This window comes from Lissotriton helveticus, chromosome 8 (genome assembly GCF_964261635.1).
Source record: "Lissotriton helveticus chromosome 8, aLisHel1.1, whole genome shotgun sequence".
Lineage (NCBI taxonomy): Eukaryota > Metazoa > Chordata > Amphibia > Caudata > Salamandridae > Lissotriton > Lissotriton helveticus.
In genome coordinates this window covers 903,521,287-903,545,113 of record NC_136069.1, presented here as the reverse complement: position 1 = coordinate 903,545,113, position 23,827 = coordinate 903,521,287, and the positions used below count along the sequence as shown (strand labels likewise).

General features: G+C 45.9%; 1 protein-coding gene across 3 annotated transcripts in view; it reads left to right on the top strand.

Annotated features, from left to right (window-relative positions):
* Nucleotides 1-23,827, top strand: part of PIR (pirin) — a 492,836-nt gene that overhangs the window by 356,349 nt on the left and 112,660 nt on the right. For all 3 annotated transcript variants that reach the window (XM_078657706.1, XM_078657705.1, XM_078657704.1), the window contains exon 8: nucleotides 1,817-1,899. In XM_078657706.1, coding sequence (XP_078513832.1) covers nucleotides 1,817-1,899 — 83 coding nt within the window. The remainder of the gene's footprint in view (nucleotides 1-1,816; nucleotides 1,900-23,827) is intronic.

Below are 23,827 nucleotides of genomic sequence, written 5' to 3'. Positions count from 1 at the left end.
ATCAGCGGTGCTAGGCGGCGCAGGGGCTCCGGGTTCTCGGGAGCACACGAGGAGAGCGTCCTCTCAGCCCGCCATCTTGGCCACGCCCCTAATTTTTATTTTTTAAACATTATTTCTTACCTCATTTTAACACCTAACAATAACATCACTTTAGCATTTGTTTCAGAGAATATCTATGCTTTTTTTTAACGTAAGCTAAGATCTTATTACCATACTTAAATATGAAGTCTCTTTAACCTTTGTTTTTTTAAAGTGAATTTCTGTGGTTTTTTGATCATATTCATCCAACTCCTCCAGCCAGTCCCAGATTCCAATGCCCCGCTGCGCAGGGCATTCAGCCTAGCACAGTCTGAGTTGGCCAACCTTGCCCTGTAGACAGCCTTCGAGAGTGCACACTGCACCAGCACTCCATATTTTGGTTTACTTTTTTGCCAGTTCCTTGTTACTCCTGTAGCAGAAACTTATAAGCTTCACCACTACAGTACTGCAGTACCATGCAAGCTTCATGACATGAGGCTCAGGGTATCTCTACTCAGCTCCCTAATACTGTTTTTAATTCAGTTTTCTATGACATGGGGGCAAGTCCTTAAGTCTCGTGAGGCCCGCCACAAATCAGATCAAGAAATACTGCTGGACCGTAACTGGTCCTGCGGTAGAGAAAGGTCGGTGGGGAAAAAGCTCCTCCTTCCAATCAGAGGGTTAATATTTTTTAATTTTTGGTTGGTACAATGGGACTCCCAACTGTCCAGATACACCTCTTTTTTATCTCCTTCATGACTAGCCTGAACACCTCTTTAAACACAAGTTTCTCGAAAATGGCTGCCTGGATTTACAACAAATAATGAACAGCACACTTTCTTACTTAATTTCCAATTTTTTTGCCAAAATTGGTATAATTCCATTCAGCCGTTTGCAGCACAGAATTTTGATGTAAATATTTACAGAATGTAAATTAACATGGAAAATCAAAGTTTTATCTCCCTTTATTGGCCCTCGCTTGACGGATCACCCTGAAAATTTGTACGAAGGAGCAGAGGCAGATGACCAGTTGTTTTTGAGGAGGAGGGGAACGTTTGTGACGGTTCACTGAATGGTGCCATATTAGCAAAACCAAAAGTGACAACTGTGTAATATGCATATATATATTTGCCTGTAAATATGTCCCCTCCTCCATGATTTGTTCTGACATTGAAAGTCTCTACGCACTAAAAGGATCGTATGGGTTTATTTGAGGAACAAACTAACTTGTCAAAAGAGCTTAGTTTGAAATTCAGGTAGCTTCCAAATCAGGTTTGTGCATGTTCTTTATTTTTCAACTGAGAAATGTTGTGAAGTTCCTGCGCTTTGACTGTGCAAAGATTTTCTGCACATCGCAACATATTTTTCATTGCCAAGCAATTTTATTTTGTCTCTAATACGACCCCCAGCCAGTCTGGCAAAGGGTATGCAGTCTTTTTTCTGCTCATTTGCCTTTGCAGAGTTCTAGGCATATTGTCAGGCCCGGACTGGCCGTAGCGGGCACCGGGCAATCCCCAGGTGCGCATAGCTGCAAAATCGTCCCTGTAACAAAATCAGCAGAAAACCGGCCCTGGCAAAGAGCTCAGGGCCCCCCCCCCCACCTTGGCGGTGCAAAATAAATTGCACCTTATCGCCTTAGGAGTGCTTGAAGTTTGTGTTCCAGTTTCTTAGGCTTTTTCAAATACATTTATTTCATTTCATGACTACTCGCCGTGGCTTTCCCAAAACTGACTTTCTATAATGAAATGTGACATTGATTTAGACAACAAGTATGATCTGACGTATTTCTTCTCCACAGGCCCTGATGGTGCACAGACAGTGGTTGACCCTCACCATACAGCTGTGTTAGATGATGGAGAAAGTGTTTCCTTTGAAAATAAAGTAGGTATCCATGTTCACAATTTATATTAGCGTTGCATTTCATTTCTTAATATTATTGCTTTTTACCCATCCTGATGTTGTGCTGTAGAAATTGTGTTATGCTTCCCACATGTGAAGCACACAATTGAATTCCAGCTTCGAGTTGGCCACAGATTCACCAGGTCAGTTGGAAACACCCCCCAGTCCTTAAGTGAGGCCCCTATAATGCTTCGATTTACAGTAGAATACTAAACCTTCATTAGCCCATCTACATGATTTGGATGCTTTCGAAAGTTTGTAATTTTCTCTTTTTTTCTAATGCCTTCTTTGCGCTTCTTTCTCATTTTTCTTTCTTTGTCACCAAGAATTTTTTTTTTCTTTTGGTAGGGAAGAGTTTTTCTCCTCATTTCTAAAAATAAAATTGAAAAATTAACTTTTAGAAGCCGTTCCTGTTTCAGGAATTTGGTCACATTAGATCATATGTTCAAGCACCTATTTAGGTATCACATCAAACATCGAGTCTGCTGTATCTTAAGCCCGTAAGACTTTTGAAACAAAGAACTCTAGTTTACAGCAATCAAAGTTCGGTGTAAAAAAGGCAGAAAAGAAGGGGGACTTTGCATATAAAATAGAAGAGTGAAGGGGCTCTTCGTATCTGTTTCTGATATGAGGAGGATGAGGCCGACAGTGAAGAAGCATTTACTAATGAGATCTTACGGAGAGTACACTCAGCAAGTCACAAAGTTCTTAAGCAAATCAGAACAAGAAGTCTGTTTTTCCCAAAGCAAAAATGCCTTTGACATCCTTGTGCGTATTCCTTGCAGAATAGAAATAGAAGAATTATAGGCTTAAAGCACTTTGTGGGAGCTTCCACAATACTTAAATCCACACATTCAAGGGCAGAAGTGTCAAAAGTTCTGTAAGATACAATACACTTGACTACAGAAGACCTTCGCAAATCTGAATGTTCAACTCTCCAAATGTGCTATGAGTGCAGGAATTAGAGACACAAGATTATTAATTTAAGGGAGAACCAGTGTAAATATAGCAATGGTAAAAGATTATATATATATATATATATATATATATATATATATATATATATATAGATAGATAGATATATCTCCAAGAAGCTCTTTCCTGGATCCCCGCCCGTAGTCCGGTGGACGACAGATCAATCCCCAGCAGTAAAATGTCTTCAAACAAGTCAAATAATGACGCACTCTCAGAGATAAGGAGCAGTGTAGCGGTTAATCCTCAGTAGTTACGCGTTTCGACAAAAGTCTTGATCACACACTGAGTAACGAACAAAAGTGCTTGACATAGTCCATTGTGTGGCCATGAACACAAAGCAAGGACTCGCATACCATTTGTATGTAATTCCTGTCCAAACACTACTGATATTTGCTCCTCACAAAAGCGCGGCCATCTTAGAGCTATACGTTTCCAAATAAAACATGTAACTCACACTATTAATCCTAGTGTTGGCTCACAAAAAGAAGATTACTATGTCTGATTTCAGGACATAATTTGCATATAGCTGCAATAGGTCACAAAAGGATTTCAGCAATAAATATTAAACACATATTTATGCGAAACTTATCGTCCGCTACTTAAACAGCACGCTTAGTACACATGGAGTTTGATGCATCTGTATCGATATCACCTTGAAATTAAAATACAAGTTGCCAGGTGCCAAGAGTTGAAATTGGACTGACAGGCAAAGATGGGCTAAGAAAAAGGGGTTTTCATAGGGATTTTTGAAAAGTTCTACAGCTAAAATGATTAAATGGAATTACACCCATTTTGGCAGAAAGCTGGATCTTGGTCCAGATAGTGAGCTTTTTGATGTAAATCCATTAGTACTTTTTGAGAAATTAGGGTTTAAAAACTTATATCTGGACTGTTGGGCTGAAGTTCAACAATTTAAGCCTTTTGATTGTCTAAGAGGGCTTCCTCAAAGCAAGCACACTGATTGGCTGGCTGCAACTTGAAAATGCATGTTGCACCGGCCTATTACTGGATTCTGGGACTTGGTCCCCTCGCCTGAAAATATTTTTCAAAAAAGTTCCAAGGAGGCAGGGTAGGGTTACCCACTCTCCCCTGAAGAAAAAAAAAATCTCTTTTTGGTGGATTGTGGTAAAAATAAAAAAATGGTGGTGGCCATTGTTTTTTTTATTTTTTTATTTTTTTTTAAATGACGTTCACGGTGGGCCTGGATCAATAGGTCAAATCTGCATAGTTTTTAATAAAGTAATATGGAGAAGTGGGTGTGCACTGCCCCCCCTGCCCTGGGACTCGGCACATTTACATGAAGGGAAAGCGTGGGCCCCCACTCCCCGAGGCAATACCGGCCTCTGTACTGCTTCAGTGGAGGCCTGCTACATTTTTGAAAGGGTAGGATAGCATGGGGCTTCCCTCCCCAAGCCCCATTCGGCCCCGGGATCCTATCCTAGGGACCAGTTACATTTTTAGACGGGAAGAGAGGTGTGGGACCCCCACAACTAAGTAGCTTTTAGCCCCTGCAACCCCATTCACTAGGGCCCGTCTGAGGCAGTGTCCCAGGGACCCCAACTCCCAGGACACTGCTTGCTTTGATTCGCTAGCAGGAGCAGAAAAGCTCATGTCAGGCTGGATCAAAGATTTTTTTCTCTTTGCCATTCTATGGCAGGCAACAAACTGAGGTTAGCTCCCCGATGGGAGAAACAGAAAAGCTGCTCCCGCCGGGGTGACAAAGAGAAATTGGCTCCCACCAGGACCAAGAAGAATTCTGGTAGTGACCCAGCAGGGGCCATAGGCCTCTCCCCACAGCTCCCCTGGCAGCGGGCTCCCCTCGCTGCCATTATAACAATTTTGAAAAAACACGGCCGCGCGGGAGTGGGCTCCCATACTGCTATAATAGAAATACCAAAGAGACTGGCAGCACAGGAGTGGACTTATAATGCCCTGTGACCACTTTATATAGTTATTCTAAGTTCCTGATGGGGCTTCAAAAAGGTGTAGGGGTACCACCAATCATTTTTGTAATATTGTGGGAGGGGCTGGAAGAAGTGCAGCAGCCTACCTAGCAACATTAAGTAAAAACAGTTAGTCTCCTGGGTCTTTAAATCCATGAGCCCACTAGAGCTTACTAGATGTTTTGATAGCACTCCAAGCAGGAGTTCTATGCTCTTCATCTGGAGTCCAGAGCCCCCTTATGGTGGGTTCTATGGCTCCACTTTGTGGCCTAATTTTTTTTATAAAAATACTCAAACATACATTTTATTTTTTAAAGAACGCTTTAATAAACAAATTGTGAGATAATCTTTGTTTTATAACGAAAACAATAGGTCTGCTTTATCTATCATGTGCTGACCCTTTATAAAGCCAATAGTCCCACTGACCCTGTGACAAATCCAATAGTTCTGCCTTACTTAAAATGACACCCTTTATATTTTTGCATCACACAATGACTCCCTTTATATTTTTACATCACATATTCACATAGTCAGCCATACACGACTGTGGCGATAGGCACTGGCCTGCGACCAGGCCATGTGCCCAACCCCATGTTGCGCAAAACCAAATGACGTGTACTGGGGGTAGTGGGGAGCCCATGGGATGGGGTTAAGTGCAGGGTCTGGCTGCAGGCCTACTCCTATGTTCAGCCGCACAATACCTACTGCCAGAGGCTGTGTAAAGTGATGGATGGGGCACCGCAGTGGCCTGGTGGATCAGGGTCTTATCGTAGGCTAGGCCCTGTGGCCAGCCCCACGCTGCACATGGGTTTTGGAGATCTTACTTCATGTTAAAAGAACCCTCTAAATTCTTTGAAAAATAGCAAAGATTAAAGTGACACTATCATTAGCAATTGCTATTGTATTTTACTTTACATTTAAAAAAGACCTTAGAAATTTAATGAAAAATGCAAAGTTTAAAGTAACTGTATAGTTAGGTGAAAATGTCAGTTATAAGATGCCATTTTAAATTAACAAAACCACTGAAATTCACCAGTGATAGTTATCTGAAGTAACTATACCTTGTCCTCTAAAGTAACTGTAACTTGTGCGCTTGTTATGCACTGCTTATGACCCTACATATTACATCATTTATGACAAGTTCTATGACATCATTGATAACATCACTCCAACATCTGAAATGACTTCATTAAAATTAACACTGTGCATGGAGGGGGAACAAGGTATAGTTACTTTAGAGCACGAGTTATGGTTACTTGGAATAACTATACAAAGTAATTTTCAGTAATTTTGTTGGTTTAACATAGTATGTTTTAAATGACATTTTCATGTAACTTACACATCACTTTAACTTTTTTTTTACCATAAATACTTCATGGTGGAAGTAAGAGAAGTCCCAATAACAGTTAAGTTAACAATCCAGTAGGGTTTACTGTTAAGGTCATTGAATACAAGTTAGTTATATAGGCTCTAAAGTCTGAGGATGGTGTACAGAAATGTTCAGAAAGTCTTGAGTTTTGTGTTTTTTTAGTGGGACCATCACGGAGGCAGCTTTCTCAGGGGAAGTCCCCGAAGGTCACTCCAGATCAATTTCTGGGGAGGTATCAAAGCCACTGGTGTACTACAGAAACAGATAGCCACTAATATCATTTCTAGTAGGGGGGGGGAGGTTACCAGCCTCACTGCTATCATCATCACCGTGGAAAATGATGTTCATCATCTGAAAGAGTTTTGAATCCGAGCCAAACAGCACCTCCAACCTGGCAAAGTACACATTATGAGACAAGAACCTCTCAGGGGATGTATCTTCCATCAGCTGCTGTGCTTTGCATAAGGATCTGACCAAAGTGGATTTCCTCTTTAGAAAATTCGCTATGCTTTGTAATGTATCCAAAGTTGATTCCATCACTGTTTTGCATACATTTGTGTTAATTTCTAAGCACATAGTTTCATAAACAGCACAACAATAGTACAAGTATCCAGGCGACACAGGTGTCCCCATTATCTGCTTCCTGAAGGCTTAAAAAATATTACATAAGCGATTACACCCATGTGTACGCTCTTTTTTGTTGCAGTGCTTTGATATCAGCATTTCGCAAAATCAATTTGGTATTTTCTCTCGAAATACACATACTAACATTTTCTTGGTTACAGGTATTATAAAATAAATCAGCCCCAGTCTCATAAATATACATGGAAAAATATTCCAATACATATATTATCACTCTCTTCTCAGATGCTTGTTACCACAATGTAGTGGCATTATTAACATTATTTTACGAATTACTTGTACTTGTGGCATAAAGTACACATCTATGCTCTGATATGAATCTTATTTTTTCCCCCTCAAATTGTTACTACTATTAAATATGAAAATGATAGATTGCTTGTCATTCTGACAAGTTATGCTACACATGATGCACCACTATCACCTGATAATTACCTTATAAAAGTAAAATGAACTTGTTTGCACAATATGTCTCCTAGGCTCCTCGCGGCTATTGTGAGCAGGTCCTAAATAATGTAGCAAATTAATACAAATGGGCCAATTTCTACCTGGTACTGAATTAGGGTGAGAAAACTCAATACAAACTTCCTAATGACAGTGAATGAAAGGAGTCAGACGATATACTATATCTTAACTGAATTTAGTTGAGTGATGGTTCCAGTCACCAACAGAAGTGCCCTGCACACCAGATGGGATGGTTGACTGTAATCAATGTTATTAATGGATATCTGAATTATCAATTACCATCTGGCTGACCCCGATCTCATCAGACGGTATACAGGGCGCTGATAACTGTGGACTTGCCTGGCCACTGCTGACATCTTGCAGTCTAGTGATCCTGAACTAATAATTTAATTTAATTTAATTTAATTGCGGGTTTATATAGCGCTAGGAATCGACTCCCGGAGGAGTATCTCCACGCTTCGACCGCTGGGGAACCCGTCCTGGCTCACCCTGAGAGATGGTCCCTGATGGGTATCTCTAAGGTGCGACCAAGCATCCCCAGTGGTCTGGGGGGCCGTTGTGAAGATGAGGGAAGCTGATGCCCAGAGTTGCCGAGTGTGGTTTCTGACTAGAGTAGGCACCGAGGCGAGAATTATCGAGTCCGCTGACCCTGGTCCACGACCCTGCCGCGTCGGGAATCGAACCCTGGTCCCGGGCCGTTCTCTGCTTACGGGTCTGCCGCCTCTAACCAGTGAGCCACACTTCTCACATATACAATACTGGGATCCTGTACATTTGGTGGAGCGAACCTCAATGCAAACCAATTAATTTTGGTTGTGTCTGTTAATTGACTTCTTCTGTACTACCTTAACGATCTGCCCTTACTTCACAAGAATTCTTTTAGTCCTGATAGTGACCCTTAAATTGTAATGGGTCGATACAGCGTTGAAAACCATAGCAATATGAATGAAATATCTATGTACCAATGTGGTATCTGAATTTCAAGGACCCATGAATTGTACAGACCTCAGAAACCTATATTGGTATTCCATAGCTTTTTGTATTATGCACATTATTGCACTGGTTTCTTATTTCCCACTCTTTGATCACTTAAGAACAGAACTTTTTTTTTTTAATAGATTGGCGGGGGAGAGGAGGAACCTCACAGCAGAGATAGAGGCGCTGGAGGTCCGAATACTAGACCTAGAGCGTAGGTATCAGGCATTGGGGGAGATAAGGGCCCTCAGAACGCTGTCAGACGTGCAGCAACAGTACCGGGAGGCGGCGACAGGGGAGGCTAAAACACAGGCCCTGGCCACACTTCACAGACTGTATGACGTAGGGGACAAGTCAGGGAAACTGATGGCATGGCTCAGTAGGAAGGAGCGAGCAGCTAAATGGGTAGAGCAAATTAGAAACCCCCAGGGGGAGCTGCTCCGATCTGACACTCAGATAGCGGAGGCGTTCGCTGCCCATTACGAACTTTTCTATAGGGCCAGAGATCTTGGGACCAGTGAGGACGCACTGCACTATATGGCGGCGATTGAATTGCCGGCCTTGACCATTGACGCTCAACGGGGTCTAGAGGCAGACATCACGTTGGATGAAATTAAGGTGGCCCTGGCCAGGCTGCGGACGGGGAAATCACCGGGCCCGATGGCTTCCCGGCGGAGTTTTTTAAGCGGACAGCCGACCTCCTGGTGCACCACCTCAAAGGGTTGTTCGAGGAGGCGACTCTGGAAGGGAGACTCCCACCAGATTTATGTATGGCAACAATAATACCGGTACATAAAGAGGGAAAACCGAAGGAGGACTGCACGTCCTACCGCCCCATGTCCCTCTTGAACATAGAGGTGAAGCTGTTAGCGACTGTCCTGGCACTGCGACTCCGGGCTGTAATAGACGGACTGATCCACTTGGATCAGACGGGCTTCCTCCCAGACAGGGCCACAAGATTTAACCTCCGACGCACACACAATTGGCTCCAGGAGGTCCAAGGGAGGGAGGAACCACATTGGGCCCTATCACTCAATGCCGAGAAGGCATTCGATGCGGTCCATTGGCCGTTCCTAGAGGGAGCACTACTTAAGTTTGGTTTCGGCCCAAAATTCCAGAAGTGGGTCCAATTGCTCTACATGGAACCCAGAGCCACGGTGAGAGTGAACGGGGTGGTCTCTCGAGACTTTCCGGTCCGGAGGGGAACTAGACAGGGGTGTCCGTTGTCCCCCCTCCTCTTCGTGCTTACGATAGAGGTGCTAGCGGTCAGGATACGTCAAAATGAGATGATTAGGGGTTTCAGAAAGGGGGTGGATGACCTAACAGAGGAGAAAATATCCCTGTACGCAGACGATGTCCTGCTATACATTACGCAGCCGGAGACTACAATTCCGGAGCTGTTCGAAGATTTGGAACGGTACGGAAAGTATGCGGGGTATCAGATAAATTGGCACAAGTCGATTCTATATGACCCTAAGGGGAGAGAGACTTGGCCGACATTGCCTGGATGTCTGCTGACGACATTGGAGGGGTTTAATTACCTCGGAATATACATTACATTGGACCAGAAAAGGTCCTATGAGCATAATATTGAAAGGATATTAAGGAACTTTACAGAGGATGCAGCCCGATGGCGACAGCTGCCCCTCAACATATTGGGGAGAGCAGCAATATTCAAAATGATCACACTACCCACATTTCTAAACGCCATGCAAAATGAGTACTACCCCTTACCACGAAAGGTATTTGATAGGATTGACGCAGAACTTAGGTCCTTCCTGTGGCTGGGTAAACAACCAAGGGTGGCGTTGAAAACACTACAACGCCATCAATACAGCGGAGGGCTTTCACTGCCGAATCTGGAGGCGTATTGCTGGGTGGAACAAATAGCTCCGATCAACGACTGGCTACATATACAGGCGGACCACCCCACATACGCCCTCGAGCGGTACCGCATGTCTGCGCGGACACTGATGTATTACCTATATGGCGGGAGAAGGGATAGGAAGCTTCTCCCGGCCACGAAATTTACCTTAGGGTTGTGGGACAAAGCTACTAAACGTATCGGATGGGGGAAAAGAGCCACTCGTCAAACGCCAATTTGGCAGTGTACGTGGCTGTCAGAACTGCACAAGTTGAAGGGCTTCCAGAGGTGGGACGATATTGGGATATCGACCCTAGGAGACATAGTGGCAAAAGGAGAGCTGAAACCGTTTTTGGCTTTAAGGGCAGAGTATGGTCTGCATCACACGCAGCATTTCAAATACGCACAATTACGGCACGCCTGGAGAGCAGAGCGGATTCCATCGGACATACTCCCAGAATATGCACCACTTGAGGGTAGATTGCTGCAAGAGCGGATACAGGAAAAAGCAGTATCACTCACGTACAAAACACTACTGAATAACATGACAGATGGCCTGGTCAAACTCAGGGAGCAGTGGGAGAGAGAAGTAGGAACTATGGATGACGTAGACTGGGACTTGGTTTTAATGCACCCTAGGGAGGTAGTCATAAAATCCAGACTGAGACTAATCCAATTTAATGTGCTCCACCGTACCTACTATGACAGAGAGAGATTGCATAAGATGGGCGGGTCTGACGACGCAAGATGCCTCAGATGTCTTGCCACGGAGGGGAACTTTTATCACACCATTTGGATGTGCCCAGTGATTCAGAGGTACTGGCTGGGAGTGTTCAGTGAGCTGAGCGAGGTATTAGAGACACCCCCCTCCAGGCGGAGCCTAAGCTAGCCCTCCTAGGTATGACAAATGACGTGGATTTGGCCCGCCCTCTGTTGACCTTCCTGGTATTGGCCTTAGTAGTTGCAAAGAGAGATATAGCCAAGCACTGGGGAGTGGCCGAGCCACCAGTACGGGAGGAATGGAGGAGGGGATTAGATCTCTATATGGCGGCGGAAAGGGTCACATATAAAGCGAGGGGCTGCCCTAAGAAATTCCGAAAGGTCTGGGGCAAATGGAGAAAGTATCACGGGTTGGATGGGGGACTATGAGCTGAGATGGGAGAACCTAGGAGAGGCACGAACACTACCATGTAACCAACGAAAGTGTAAGAAGTGGGAAAACACCTGACTCTCGTATGGCCCTTCACGGGACGTAGGACGAGAGGATCAAGAAATTACTGTTGATGTATTGCTTGGGGGGTGCTGGGTGGAGTGGGAGGAAATGTGGTCTGAACATGATATGATGTTAATGTTGACTAATGATAAAATGCAAATAAAAATATAAATTTAAAAAAAGAACAGAACATTTTTAAGAACTTCTTTTGGAGCTGTTAATACAAGCAGCATACTTTAAAAGTTTACAAATGGGCCCAGTTCTCTTAATCTAAAATGGTTTATTCTATTTATAATTGATTGTGCAAAATGCAAATTTAATTGATTGCTCCAGTCGGAACCTCTCTTCTTTATTTGAGACACCACCAAGGGCAGCAAACTTCCACCTCCTCTTCAACCACAGCACAGCTTCCAATTTACTTTGATTTCCCCTTGCATGACCACACAAAGCCGGCAGGAGGCAGGATTGTATTTTTCCTACTAGGCTTAAAATATATCTGTTTAGATCGGTGGGTGCTGCATTTCACTGCTAACTCCCTTTATATCCCACCAATACCTATTTGTTTTAGCAGATCATTCCCCATCCTTCTGAAGGAGGTCAAGTGGCTTTTGTCCTTAGAGGCGATTGAGAGAGTACCAGATATAGGGCTGGGTGAAGGGTGTTATTCCTTCTACTTCTTGGTGGCGAAGAAGGAGAGAGTGCCCAGGCAAATTTGGGATCTTCGCACCCTGAATGCTTTTTTAAGGAAGGACAAATTCAAAATCCCCTGGTGCTTGCCGTCCTAGATCTCGGAGTTTGGTTGATGTCCTTGGACTTCCATCACATGTAACTAATATGTTTCCGCTCTGCAGTCCCACAGACGTTATCTTTGGGTACTGATGGCAAAGAAGCATTTCACTTTGTTGTCCTTCCCTTTGGCCACATATGCGCCCTTTGGATATTTACCAAGATGATGGGGGTGGTCGTTGCAGACTTGTGCAGGTCGGAGATACTTTTATTCCTGTACCTCAACTAGTGGATTCTCAAAGTGGGTTAGCCGCAGTTAGTCGTAGACCACCTTTGAACAGTGGTCATCCTTCTGCATCCCTGGGGCTTTACATCGGAACCAAATTCATATCTGAGACATGTACAGAGGATTCTTTTCATAGGGGCCATCCTGGACGCTGTGGAGTTAAAGGCAAGTCCGCCCAGTCCTCCCCTTCAATGACTTCAGTACATTCAAGATTTGATTCCGATGTTTCAATCAATCCCAGATCTCAGTGAGGATGTGTAACGGTAGCGGTAGGAATGGGCAGGAGATGAGTTTTAGTCAAGGTTTGATTTATTTTTGATAACAGAAAGTCAGTGCAGGTGGGGTGTGAAAACACTCTACGTGGGGAACGGCTCCGGTCTGACCGCCGACGACTCCTCCTCGGAACGTCTTCTTTCGGGGTCGGTCGGGCGGGGCTTCTCCGGTATCTCGCCTCCGTGGGCTCCGTGATTCCAGCACACGCTCGCGAAGCCACACGCTTCCTCCTAGCGTGCGGCTGGGCGGCGCATGTTGTCGTTGGCCTCCTGGCTTACTCTCCTGGAACTGCTCCTCCGTCACAGTCTGGTCTCCCTCTGTTACGGTAGTCGACTCTTCGGACGTCTTCAGCCTCGGTGCTGCTTCCTTCGGTAAGACGCCAGTCTCCTCCTCGCCACGAAACACACCTCCGGTGAACAAGCACACCCCTTCCTGCTTCAGCTCGGGTTTTGACTGGAAGTCCGGCTCCGCCCCCTCTCCAAAGCTGGACCAGTTAAAGGAGCCGCACTCCTCATCCTCCTCGGTTACTGTCCAGGGCGAGTCGTGTCACCACCATTCCTGCTGCTGGTCGGGAGTCTGTGGAGACAAGAGGAAGGGGTCATGGGACACATCCCGATCCCGGGCACTGGGGCGCTTAGTGCGAGGTGGCAAAGGGCTCCCCTCGTTACACACCAACCCCCCTGGACGCTTCCGTTCGGGAAGCGGATGTCTGGACAGGAAGTCAGCGCCCGTATTGTCGGTGCCTTTCTGGTGGAACACAGTGAAAGAAAAAGGCTGACGGGCCAGGAACCAACTCATGACACGTGCATTCTTAGACTTGTTATGGGACATCCAAAGCAGGGAGGCGTGGTCAGTATATAGGGAAAAGGGTCGCCCCTCCAGGTAGTACGCTAATTTTTCTACGGCCCACTTAATCGCCAGGCATTCCTTCTCTATGGTGGGGTATTTGAGTTCCCTGGGGAAAAGCTTCCGGCTGATGTATAGTATGGGATGACGTAGCCCGTCCTCACCTGTTTGGGACAACACAGCCCCTATCCCGTAATCCGAGGCATCAGTATGCAGTGTGAATTGCCGAGAAAAGTCAGGGGAGGAAAGAACAGGGGTAGAGGTGATGAGACGCTTAAGCCTATGGAACGAGTCCAACATCTCCGTGGTGAGTTTTTCTAGTACTGATTGTTTTACATGTAGTCTGAGAGTGTCAGTGAGGGGGGGCTGCTAACTGGGCAAACTGGGGTATGAAACGGCGGTAGTAGCCTATAAGCCCCAAGAAAGCCCTAATTTCCCTTTTTGAGGATGGAAACGGGGTGTCTGCAATGGCCCTCACTTTCTCGATCTGGGGTTCTATGAGTCCATGACCTAGGACGTATCCCAAGTACTTCACCTTCTGATAGGCTATCCTGGACTTCTTAGCGTTGATTTTCAGCCCTGCCTCTTCGAGGGCCAAGAAGACCTGATGTAGGTGTTGCAGGTGTGTTTCCCAGTCAGGGCTGTATATGACTATATCGTCCAGGTATGCTGATGTAAATCCGGTCATATCTTTTAGGATGGTGTTCATTAATCTTTGAAAAGTGGCTGGGGCCCCATGTAGAAGCATGAATATGGGACCCCCTCTAAGTATGCTTTCTAGGTCAGGGAAAGAGGGGAAGACAACAACAAAATATACAATTTCCCTCACGACCTATTACTTTGTAGACCAAACACTTTTATATCTACTTATTTAGTACACAAGGTAACTCCACAGGTGACTGTTTTTGAACTTATTCATTTATTTATTCATTTTTTGTCATTTCTTTTAAATTATTCTTTCATTTCATAGAAAAAGATTTATACAGAAAAACATGTAAAATTTATAGAACAATTCATCAAAAGACATCGTACAGACAAAAAACTCTCTAAATATCCATTTATACTGCACTCATATAACCATTATCATGCATACTGCATTCACTCTACAATCTGTGTCGGAGGGATCACGTATAGTTGTGTGATCTAATACGCAAGGTCGACGCGTTTCGGTGGGTTTGTAACCACCTTCCTCAGGACCTCTTGACAGAACAGATGTTCACTCCACAAAACATTAAGCTTTCTGTATCGACATCTAAAGGGGTACGATAATGTAGGCCCACTGTTATGTTCTGGTTTGGCTTACAGCGACTTGTATATCATCCGCTATTATGATGCGACTCTAATGGGGTACGTCAATGTAGTCCCACTGTTATATTCTGATTTGGCTTGAAGCGACTCGTATATCGTCCGCTATTGTGATACGACTCTGCAAATTAAAACTTGTTGTTCATAGCCTCAAAACACCACGGACATGAGGAGCGTCTAGGGGCAGGTAGATCCACTTCTTACATGTAGTTTTGTTCATATGTTATCTAAGTATCAATGGGGTTTGTCCTTATCGTCCCGTTGTAGTCACAGGCGTGTCTTTTTATCTTAGTTAGATTAACATGTCGCCATACATCGCGTCCTCATGTGCGTATCCGTTGGAACGCACATGAGGACGCGAAGTGGATCTACCTGCCCCTAGACGCTCCTCATGTCCGTGGTGTTTTGAGGCTATGAACAACAAGTTTTAATTTGCAGATATACGAGTCGCTTCAAGCCAAATCAGAACATAACAGTGGGACTACATTGACGTACCCCTTTAAAGCTTAATGTTTTGTGGAGTGAACATCTGTTCTGTCAAGAGGTCCTGAGGAAGGTGGTTACAAACCCACCGAAACGCGTCGACCTTGCGTATTAGATCACACAACTATACGTGATCCCTCCGACACAGATTGTAGAGTGAATGCAGTATGCATGATAATGGTTATATGAGTGCAGTATAAATGGATATTTAGAGAGTTTTTTGTCTGTAGGATGTCTTTTGATGAATTGTTCTATACATTTTAAATGTTTTTCTGTATAAATCTTTTTCTATGAAATGAAAGAATAATTTAAAAGAAATGATAAAAAATGAATAAATAAATGAATAAGTTCAAAAACAGTCACCTGTGGAGTTACCTTGTGTACTAAATAAGTAGATATAAAAGTGTTTGGTCTACAAAGTAATAGGTCGTGAGGGAAATTGTATATTTTGTTGATTTTGGGGCCCCATGTAGCCCAAAGGGCAGGACTGTGAATTCATAATGGCCCTCTGCTGTGGAAAAAGCGGTTTTATGGCGGTCCTCCTCTCTTAACGGCACCTGCCAGTATCCCTTGGTCAGGTCGAGTGTTGTTATGTACTTTGCCTCTCCCAGTTTTTCTATTAGCTCATCTATCCTAGGGATAGGGTAAGCATCGAACCTGGATATGTCGTTAAGGGCGCGGAAGTCCATACAAAACCTCCGCGAGCCATCCGGTTTCGGTATCATGACAATAGGGCTTGAACAATTGCTCGTAGAGGGTCTGATGACCCCGATTCTTAGCATCTCTTGGACCTCCTTTTTGATATCTTTTCTTCTGGCTTCTGGTACCCGATAGGGTTTGATCCGCACGGTCCTCCCGGGAGGAGTCTCTATCATGTGTTCTGCAAGAGTAGTTTTTCCCGTCAGGTCTGAAAATAGCTTATAGTGCTCCTGGAGAGTCGCTTGTAGCCCCTCTTGTTCCCGAGAGCTCAAATCCTCGTTGATCACCAGACTGTCTATGGTGGATAACTGACCGTCTGTGGAAGAGGAAGGGGATACCACATGCACTCCTGTAGGAGGGGGTCCCAGCCATTTTTTTTTTGGCATATTGATGTGATAAGACTGGGTCTTCCTTGGTCCTACCTGAAGTCTATAGCTGGTGTTACCTATAGTGGCAATAACTTGATAGGGGCCTACCCACTCGGCTTTGAATTTCTGGGTGGAAGAGGGTAACAGTACTAGGGCTAGATCTCCTACAGCCAAGCGTCGCCACTTCTTCCCTTTGTCATATACGGCCTTCTGTTTCTTCTGGTTCCGTTCCAGGTTGGTGAAGGCAAGATCACGGTGTTTTCCTATTTTGGACTTCAAACTCTGGGCATATTCGAGAGTCATCCTGGTTTCCTCGGGCTCTTCCTGTTCCCAAGCTTCTCTAGTCATGTCCAACAAGGAGCGGGGTTGCCGCCCATAGAGCAGCTCGAACGACGAACATCCGATTCTACTTTGTTTCTGACCTCGTATTACATAAAGGTCCAGAGGCAACAGCTGGTCCCATTCCGCCCCACTGACCTCCAACATTTTCCGCAGGGTGGCCTTCAGCGTCCTATTATAGCGTTCTACCAACCCATCCATCTGGGGGTGGAAGACCGAGGTACGGATCTGTTGAATGTCCAGAGACGCACACACTTCCTTCATTAAACGAGAAATGAACGGGGTTCCCTGGTCCGTCAGGATTTCCTTTGGGAATTCTACTCTGGAAAAGAGCTCTAACATTTTGTCTGCTATCTGCTTGGTGGTGGTAGCCGTTAACGGGAAGGCCTCAGGGAACCTTGTTGCGTAGTCCACTATTACCAACACGTGCTGAAACCCCTTTCTGGTTTTGGGCAATGGGCCTATAAGGTCCATGCCGACTCTTTCGAATGGAGTCCTGATGATAGGGAGTGGCTGTAAGGGAACGGCCGGGGGTCTTGTCATGTTCTTTTTTTTGACAAACGTCGCATTCCTGGCAGTATGTCATCGTATCCTTGTAAATACCAGGCCAGTAAAAATGGCGTAGGATGTTCTGGGTCGTCTTCTCAGCACCCGTGTGACCTGCCACTAAATGAGCATGAGAGAAGAAAAGGACTTGAGGACGGAATGATACAGGGACCAATAGCTGTTCGGGTTCATCTTTTTGACCTTGTCTATACAATAACTCGTTTTTAATGAAGACTCTAGGATACCGGGGGTCTTGCAATCCGGAGTTTTGGTGAGCGCTTTCCCAGGCATTGAACAGTGTGGGATCGTTGCTCTGGGCAAAGCGGAAACTGCGGTCTAACACCCACGGGTCTGGGGATACCAAGGCCGGAACGGGACTCTTTTGGAAGCCCTCGTAGGAGGGTCTTCCGACTGGAAGGGATATAGGCTTTGTTGGAACATGCGAAGGAAAGCCGGGTTGTCAGTCCCTATGATCAACTCTTCTGGGAGCGTGGACAGAACCCCTACTCTAATGACGTGAGGATTCCCCTTTAGGGGTTCTAGAGGTATATGGGCCACTGGATATTGCCTCACATCCCCATGCACACAACGGATGTTCACCCACTCCTTCGGTACATACTGTGACTGCAGTACATGTTGGGACTGTACAACAGATTGGCGACAACCCGAATCTAACAAAGCTTTTAGTAGGGACCCGTTCACTCTAACACTCACTCTGAAGCAGTGTCCCATTTCCGCTGAGTAGAGCACCGTTCTCGGGAGGTATCCCACCTCCATGGGCTCTTCAGTAGGCTTTCTGCGGGGGCACATTCTAGCGATATGCCCCCAAGTTCCGCACTCAAAGCACTGGGGACCAGTGGGTCCTGGGGGTTCAGGTCTCCAGGGGCGTGGTCGCGGGGGTTCGACTGGTCGGGGCGGTGGTCTTTTCTCTGGTTTCGGGGGCATCCTTGGCGTTTTTTCTATTTCCCAAGTAGGGGTACGGGGCTGAGCCCGGGAGAAAGTGTTAGCCATTTCCACTGCCTGTGTAGTGGTAAGGTTATGATGCTGACGTAACCACTTTTGGGTCGCATAGGGCAGCGCCTCAAGCAATTGTTCAAGATATACCGGTCCATTATTTCTTCCTTGGTACTGGTGGAAGGGGTGAGCCATTTGTCAGCGGCCATTTTCAGTCTCACGAATAACGTTTTCGGGTTTTCACCTGGGGCACCTCTTTCTTTTCGGAACCGGAGGCGGTATGCCTCTGCATCCAACCCCAAGTGATCGAGAATGATTCGTTTAATGTCTGCATAGGGTGTGTCTCCATTCGGATTAGCCACTTGGTATGCGGCTTGGGCCTCTCCCACTAGGAGAGGTGCCAGGAAGAAAGGCCATTTAGCGAGAGGCCACCCACATGCTCGTGCAGCCCTCTCAAAGTTCAACATGAAAGAATCCGGGTCGTCTCCAGGTTGATACTTTTGTAAGGACACTCCCCCTGTTCCATGTGGTATAACTCTCTCTTCGCTTGTCCCCATGGCTGGCCATGTTTTAGGGGTTTCCCCTGTACGGGCGGTCATTGCCGCTTTCATTATTTCCCGGTCTTCTTGGGCGGACTGCATCTGTTTCTCCACCGCTCATTCTAAACGCTCCTGTCCCTTTATGAGCTGTTTCCATCTCGGTTAGGCAGATGGGGGGTTGCCCGCATTCTCCACCACTGTAACGGTAGCGGTAGGAATGGGCAGGAGACGAGTTTTAGTCAAGGGTTGATTTATTTTTGATAACAGAAAGTCAGTGCAGGTGGGGCGTGAAGACACTCTACGTGGGGAACGGCTCCGGTCTGACCGCCGACTCCTCCTCCTCGGAACGTCTTCTTTCGGGGTCGGTCGGGCGGGGCTTCTCCGGTATCTCGCCTCCGTGGGCTCCGTGATTCCAGCACACGCTTGCGAAGCCACACGCTTCCTCCTAGCGTGCGGCTGGGTGGCGCGTTTTTGTTGTTGGCCTCCTGGCTTACTCTCCTGGAACTGCTCCTCTGTCACGGTCTGGTCTCCCTCTGTTACGGTAGTCAACTCTTCGGACGTCTTCAGCCTCGGTGCTGCTTCCTTCTGTAGGACGCCAGTCTCCTCCTCGCCACGAAACACACCTCCGGTGAACAAGCACACCCCTTCCTGCTTCAGCTCGGGTTTTGACTGGAAGTCCGTCTCCGCCCCCTCTCCAATGCTGGACCAGTTAATGGAGCCGCACTCCTCATCCTCCTCGGTTACTGTCCAGGGCGAGTCGTGTCGCCACCATTCCTGCTGCTGGTCGGGAGTCTGTGGAGACAAGAGGAAGGGGTCACGGGACACATCCCGATCCCGGGCACTGGGGCGCTTAGTGTGAGGTGGCAAAGGGCTCCCCTCGTTACAGGATGGTTCTGAGACTTCTTGGACTTCTGGCCTCATGCATCTTCCTGGTCCCTTGTGCCAAATATGGCTTTGCAGTGGAGCCTCCTTCTCCAGTGGGCATACCACCCAGGGTTTCTGTCAGACAATGTCTGCATCTCGAAGGAGACATCCCAGGATATTTGGTATTAGCAAGTGTTCATCTTCTTGTCTAGTGGCAGACCACTTTTACAGTAGTGATCGATGCCTCGTCTCTTGGGTGGGGAGGTCACCTAGGAAAGGTGGAAATCAGGGTCTTTGATCTCCAAGGGAACAATAGCTCCTCATCAATCTCCTGCAGCTTTGCCCTATCCTGTGGCATCTGAAAGCCTCTCTGCCATCCATTAAGGGAAGGTGGTTGCAGGTCCTGATGACCTCCTTGTGGTACTGCAAAAAGCAGAGTGGTGTAAGGTCTTGGATCTTTTGCCAAGAAGCACAGGAGCTTTGTAGGAGGGTGGATCAACAAGGGATCTCCTTGGTAGCCAGTAATCTGGTGGGAGTCTCCAAATGCCAGAGCAGACAACCTCTGGTGTTGGCTTGCACACCACTATTGGCTTCTTCATCCAGCTGTGGCACAGTACATCTGTGCTCATTGGGTGTGCCCTTGTTGGCTATTTTTGCCACCACCAAGAACTAGCAGTGATGAGTTTACTGTGTGTTGAAGCTTCCATTAAGAGGATCCATAATGGGTGCATTCTGACCCAGTGGAGCACAGGCCTTCTGTACGCATTTCAACAACTATCTCTCATACCTTGATTTCTGAGGATGGTCGGGACAGACTGAGCCCAAGTCATTACTATAGCCCAGCCTGGGCCCGGAGAGTATGGTACCTTGCTTTTGTGATCCTGAGCATTAGCCGTCCAATCATACTACCTCTTTGGGAGGTCCTACTGTCTCAGCAACAGGGCAAGGTTCTTCATCAGAATCTTCACAATCTACTCATCCATACTTGGAGATTGAGGTACGACAACTGAGCAGTTCGAAGTTGCTGACTGTGCATGTGATTCTCATGGTCAAATGCCCCACGAATAATTCCAACTCTTTGGGCTGTTGAGCGAAATTTGTGTTCTGATGTAGGTGCCACCACCTTGATCCTTTAAAGGATAAGGTATCAGATGTTTTATTCATTGTCTAATCTATGGCCCAGCACAGCTTTTCTGTTGGTTCAGTTAAAGTTTATATGTTGGCTGTCTTGACTTTTTTACTTTAACCCCACTAACCTTTCCTATTTAAGTCACCTGTTGTTATGAGGTTTTTAAAAGGCTTAACACTCGTTTCCGTTAAAGCCCGCCATTATGTCTCAAAGGAAACTCAGTGTAGTCCTCAAGTTTTTTATGTGTGCACCATTCGAGCCCATTCACAGTCGTTCTCTACAGGCCCTCAACATCAAGATGTTTCTTCTGATCTCAGTTAATTCTATGTGCTGTATCAGTGAGCCTCAGGCACAGTCAATGCAACCTCCGTACACCACTTACTTTCCTGGCAAATGGGTACTGAGAACCCAGGCTTCCTTTATGCAAAGGATTTTTTCACCATGCCACCTCAGTTTTTCCATCACCCCTCCTGAATTGTTCTCTCTGCTACATCCTTCAAAAGAGAAGTAGAGGCTTGATCTGCTGGATCCAAGGCGAATCCTCAACTTTTTACAAAGAGTGCACAAAGGAATACCATGTAGATGGTCAGCTTTTTATGGGGTTTGCAGGTGCTGGGAAGAGCATGGTGGGGTAAAAACAGGTGGATCGTCCTGTGCTTAAAGACATGCTTTTCCCTGCCAAGAAGGAACCATCAAGGCAGAATGTGCTCATTATGTCTCAGCCAATGCTGTCTCAACAGTTTTGGCAAGGGGGTGTTTTACCCTAGCCATCTGCCTTGTTGGTTTTTTTTTTTTTGTGGTCTTATATAGCGCGAACTCGACCCAATGATATTGGAGCGCTTTACATGAGCACCAGTTACGTTACACAAGGACACATTCATTTTTGGTAGGCGTGGGGAGATTAAGTGATTTGCCCAGATTCGCAGGATGTTGAGCCAACACCGGGGCTCGAACCTAGTTCCTCAGCTCCAAAGTCGGCAACTCTGGCCGATAGGCCACATTCTCTCCCCTAATGTTCATGCTTCTTGGTAGTCTATACATACATTGTCCATGCACTACTGCCTTGAAAGTCAAGTCCACAGAGAAAGTTTAGCAGGACTTTTTGGTGTGAGTCCACTCCTCAGACCCTCTTCCTTTTGAGAGGTACAGCTTTATTTTCTGTTCTAAAGGTGAGGAATCTGCGAGTCAAGTTGTCCATCAAAGAACGAGTTGCTTACGTCGTCCACGCACTTTCTAGTGGATACTTTATCTAACCGTAGATTCCTCACCCCCTTCCTTCCTACTGATTCTGTGCAGTGGAGTCCTGTATCTGTTAAAAAGGCCCCAAGCTACCTCTGACGCAATCTCAACTCTCACAAATCAATGCAAAAACACATGTAGAATAACTTTTTCCAAACTGTCAAACTGTGTTTTTAACACTGCTTTCTGAAGAAATGCCATGTAAAGTTAATTCTACAAAGGAAAAGGAAGGTGGGAAAATTACCTCGTATTAAAGAATAACCCACAGAAAAAGACCAATCAAAGGGGATGACATATGTAGCTTGTTTGATATAAATTGACTTATAGAGTGAAGGAGGTACTAGAAAAAGAGGTATTTAGCATTTAAAGTTCTGTATGTTGATAATCTCTCTCTAGATTGACTTTCAAAAAGCTTCATAGTTCTGGGTACTAGAAAAAAAGTAGATTCCAGGTGTATACATGTTTATGTCCTGTTTCTTGTATGCAACGTAATTTGAGAACAATTTGATTACTCTAATTTAATGTTTTTGTGCATTTTAATGTTTATCTCATTTCATCTCAACGTATAACTATGAATTTTTTGATAGCATGGTTCTGTTTCTGGTCCATTATTGAATTAAAGAGCCTAATTTATGTGGGTTTCTTTGTTAATGCTGTTTTAAAAAAAAAATGTTTTAACTTCATCAGTTATTTGTGTTGAAGTAAACACAGAACACTACTGCATCCCAGCCTAGAAGTAATGACTACCGATTTAATAGCTCTTTTCGATCATGTTTTGCATTCCACCACGTTCCTAAATACCTGAAATGGGTGTAAACTTGATTCTAAACTTGTATGTTCGAGGCATGTGGGCTGCTAAATTCATATCTTTTGCATTAGATCGCCGCCTAGTGTTGGGTCCGGATGATCGCACATTGTTGTCCTGGAAGAGTCTTCGAAGTATCCTGAGATAGGTGGCTCCTCCCCTGGACTACAGTGCGCATGGGCATCGGCTCCATCCCCAGATTGATTTTTTCCGCCATTGGGTTCAGATGCGGTCTCGACGTCTCACTGTCGGAACCGAGAAAAACTAGCTTTTTGACGGCCAAAAGGCCTTATATTCTTTACGTCGGTATTGTTTGCGCACGGTCTCGAGTTCTTCCGTCTCTTTGAGACGGAATCTACGGAGTCGTATCACTCTTCGGACATCGAGGCCTTCTCATCGCAACACGACCGCAACTTTTCAGCATGGAGCGGAGCCCGTTTAAATACTGTCCCGTCTGTGGGTCGAAATACCCACATATCGATGTGCACCCGGTCTGTAACAAGTGCCTCTCGCCGGACCACAACGAGGACAACTGCATGGCCTGCTCCAGATTCAGGTCAAAGAAGACACTCAAGCTTCGGCGCGCGGTGCGCCTTGAGGCCAGACAAGCGGCCCCGGATCCAGAAAACATCTTCGGCGACCAAGAAGAGGAGGACCAGAGCCATCATCTTCAAATCTCCCCGCCCGAGACGGAGGTCGAGGCAGATCCGGAAGACGACGACTGAGTCGTGGGTCAAGGCCTTGAATACGTCGACGAGGTAGGGGACGTCGAAGAAGTTTATGGGGCCGCGGAAGATAGCTCAGGGGATGAGCTATGCACCGAAGGTTACGCGGATCAGGCTCGGGTCACGGGATCGCCAGTCGGCCTTACCCAAGACCCCGTACCGCAAGCCACGGCCCTGCCTTCAGGCCCGGCCACGGACATACTTGCTGCGCAGCCCGTATCGAAACTGAAACTGAAACCAACGGTATCGACTACATCTAAAATGGCCGACCCGAAATCGAAACCGAAACTTACGGATTCGAGCGTCCCTAAGATGGCGGCCGTTCCACCAAAAATACCTAA